This window comes from Elaeis guineensis, chromosome 5 (genome assembly GCF_000442705.2).
Source record: "Elaeis guineensis isolate ETL-2024a chromosome 5, EG11, whole genome shotgun sequence".
NCBI lineage: Eukaryota > Viridiplantae > Streptophyta > Magnoliopsida > Arecales > Arecaceae > Elaeis > Elaeis guineensis.
In genome coordinates this window covers 114,749,436-114,752,889 of record NC_025997.2, presented here as the reverse complement: position 1 = coordinate 114,752,889, position 3,454 = coordinate 114,749,436, and the positions used below count along the sequence as shown (strand labels likewise).

Below are 3,454 nucleotides of genomic sequence, written 5' to 3'. Positions count from 1 at the left end.
ATGGCTCAATTGATATGCTAATCGAGTCGAGTCGAGTCGATTTTAGGTTTTGCCTATTTTTCATCAAACTGAACTCGAATTGATATATCAAGATTCAGTCGATCTCAAGTCGAATTTTGAGTCCGAATATTTTAAATCAAGTCAAGTTCTATGTTGAAAACAACGTCTCGAATTCGATATACAGGAGCAAAAATTCAGATGCAGAGAAGCCCAGCTTGAAAAGTTCATTGTGAGAAGCCCAAAAACATGAAGCGGCAGGGACCTGCAGCATGCGGAACAGTGAGACCCATAGTGCAAAGGCCAGAAGGAGAAAACAGAGCCCAGGCCTGCGAGCGCGGCCCAGCCAGGTGCGCAACCCAGCGTGCGAGCTCGCGTAGGAGAGCGCGGCCCAGCATGCGGGTGAGCCCAATGCGGGCGTGCATGGGCCGGCCCAACAAGCGCGCGAGCATGCAGCCTGTGATGGTGTACCACCATCCACCATGGATTGCGGTCCATGAGAGGAGGCGTGGATCGCGAGATCGTTTCCCAAGCGATTCTCACGATCCACCGTGGATTGGGGCCATTTCTTGATGGATTTCTCACGATCTACGGGGTCTTCTATGGATCGATGCACGATCGGATGGCTTCAGAGGCTCGCAGGCATGATCTGGATCCTGATCTAACGGTCGAAAAGTAGACGGGTATGATGTGAGGCTTTGTTTGCACGATCCGACAGCTGGAGTTGCGAGCAATGAAGATCCGACTACAACAGATGGTATCAAATCTATAATAAATAATATCACAGCAAATGATATCACAATATTCTAGCTTCCAACTAGTTAACTCGGCTCGATTGCACTCCTAAAAGCTATGGGATGGATCCAAAATAAATGAGATGAGAGGGACTCCTTCGTTCGTGCCTTCGTGATAAAAAGTTTCCTACCTTTCTTCTTTACTCGCCGCTTCGAAAAGTCCCCGAAACAAAAAAAATAAAATAAAATAAAATAAAATAATCCAAACAAGTTTTTCAAGTCCACGCGTGAAGAAATCCTTTGCCTGGGACATACATATAAGACTTCCAGCCGTTGAATATTCAAAGAATTCGGCTACGGCGTGCACGACTTTTTCCAAGCATCCGTCCATTCCAAACGGGCCACCTCCGTAGCTGTCCGAGAGTAACCGATAATGACCACCACATGCATTCGGCCTTATTGTAGCGTTAGTTTTGTGAATAATAATAATAATAATAATAATAAAAGAGAAAATTGCTAACCGTCTACCAGAATAACACGACTATTGAGGCAAAGGATTAGCATCATCAGATAGATCGATTTTAATCGATCCATAGATACATGATCGACGATGACGACTGATTTTGCTTTTGTTACTTTAATAACAAGACGAAGAAAGAAAAGAAAACGAAACCGTTCATCACCACCGTCCATTTTTTGTTAGATTAGATCCTACGATCAGTGCTCTCGTTTATCCCTGCCCGTGCATCATGCGAACGAAATCCTCGAAGCACACGAAGCCATCACCGTCCGAATCGACGACACCGATCATACGGCGACAATCCTCCAGCGTGCACCGCTCGTCGCCGAGGGTGACGAACATCGCGAGCAGCTCCTCAGCTGAGATCTTCCCATCGCCGTCGACGTCGAAGACGGCGAACGTCTGCTGGAGCTCCGGCGCGACGGGGGGCCCGAAGGCCGACCCCAGCGCCACGATCTCCTGCAGCCGGATGCTCCCTTCACCGCCGCGGTCCGCCTCGGCGAGCATCGCCACCACCTCCTCCTCCGTCGGCGGGTCCGGCCCCAGACGGCGGAGAACGACCTCCAGCTCCCGCCGCGTGACCCTCTCCTCCCCGTCCCTCTCCACCGGAGAGTGATCCATCGACGACGAGGACCACCACTCTTCGCCGCCGCCGATGGAGGCTGATTTGGCCACGCGGCGGCGGGGGGACGGGAGGAGGACGGATTTCGGGGTGGACTGGGAGTCGTCGGAGGAGGAAGTGGCGTTGGATCCGAAGGAGTAACCCTCGGTTCGGGAGACGGAGCGGGATTTCTTCTTCAACGAGCCGAAGAAGGGCGGTCGAAGGCTCATAATCTTCATAGCTTTTAGCTTCCGCGAGAGAGAAGGAGAGAGACGGCGAAGGGAGGGAGGAAGGTAGGGGGTGTTAAAGAAGCGGGGGGGGAGTGCCAAGTGAGCTTCGAGGAAGCTTCGCGGGGGAAAATTACGGCTATTTGTCCTCCAGGGGAGAATAACCGCTTTATTTTTCCGTTTAATTTATTTGAAAAGATTAGACGTTATTTTGTTTAAGAAAGCTGTAACGATTACGGTTTGTTGAGGATTGGAGAAACATCTGACATCCGTTTGTTTTGGTGAGGGTTGTTTTAAGGTTACAAGCTGTTTTGGATGAGTTCAGATTAAATTTTGATTTTTCAATTGATTTTCCAAAAATAGATTTGCTCATTTGCTCAACCCAATTGATTGGATAGGTTTAATGGGGTCTGAAACTATAGGTTATCTCTTGAGATTTTAGGCTATGCTTTTTAGGGATTTAAATTTTATACATATTTAGCTCAGGAACTACTTTTTTTTTTTTTTTTTTTGTACATCAGCTTGGGAACTGCTCTGAGTGCATGATGGTATCTAATATTTCTTTTTTATAATTTTCAACAATTAAACATGGTACAATATATTGATTTCAGTGACACTATAAACTGTTTGATAAATGATATAACCTATCGATCGAGTAAAATATACAATATATGATAAGTATAAATTACGTCATTATTTTTAAATAATGTCTATGACATGAGGCACCTAACAATGAAAAAACAAGAAGCAGAAAAAAAACCTATTTCTTCCCTAATAATGTTAATAACACTACGGACAATTCGAACTTATAATATAGCTATGAGAGTATCGTTTTAAATTAGATATTAATTATAATAAAAGTATAGCTAAATTTATTATAAAATGTTGATGATAATGCTTCGAACAATCTGGCAGCCATTAGACATGCCGCCACCGCAACAACCACATAATTTATATGATTATGATTATTATATATGATTATCAACGATGAAGGTTGCTGGGCCGGCTCACAGGTGAAGAAATGAATTTTAGAGACAGCAAGGGTCTTTCCTTTTATAAAGAGAGTAGAGATAGTCAACTTCATCTTTTATATGTGCTTAACTTTGGAAACTCAGGTTTGATTTCTCCAAATCTACCACTAATTTCTGGACCCTCCTGTCCCCGTAAAGGACATAGACAACCAAATGGAAATTCCTCCTCAGTACCAGAATCGAGGGGGCCCACAGGGAAAAAAAATCATATGGGGTGGATACTTTACAATATTATATGAGATGGACTTTCTATGTTTTTTTTAATTTTAATTTAAAAAAAATAAAAATCAAAGATTTCTCCTGCTAACAAAGTTGTTAGTCCCCTAACCAAGTATAAAAAATTT

General features: G+C 44.2%; 1 protein-coding gene across 1 annotated transcript; it reads right to left on the bottom strand.

The window, feature by feature from the left end:
* Positions 1–1,275: 1,275 nt before the first annotated feature.
* LOC105045551 (probable calcium-binding protein CML35) lies at positions 1,276–2,146 on the bottom strand. The gene has a single exon (XM_010923883.4). It carries the CDS (start codon positions 2,089–2,091, stop codon positions 1,462–1,464), a length of 630 nt encoding a protein of 209 aa, XP_010922185.1. The 5' UTR covers positions 2,092–2,146; the 3' UTR covers positions 1,276–1,461.
* Positions 2,147–3,454: the final 1,308 nt, after the last annotated feature.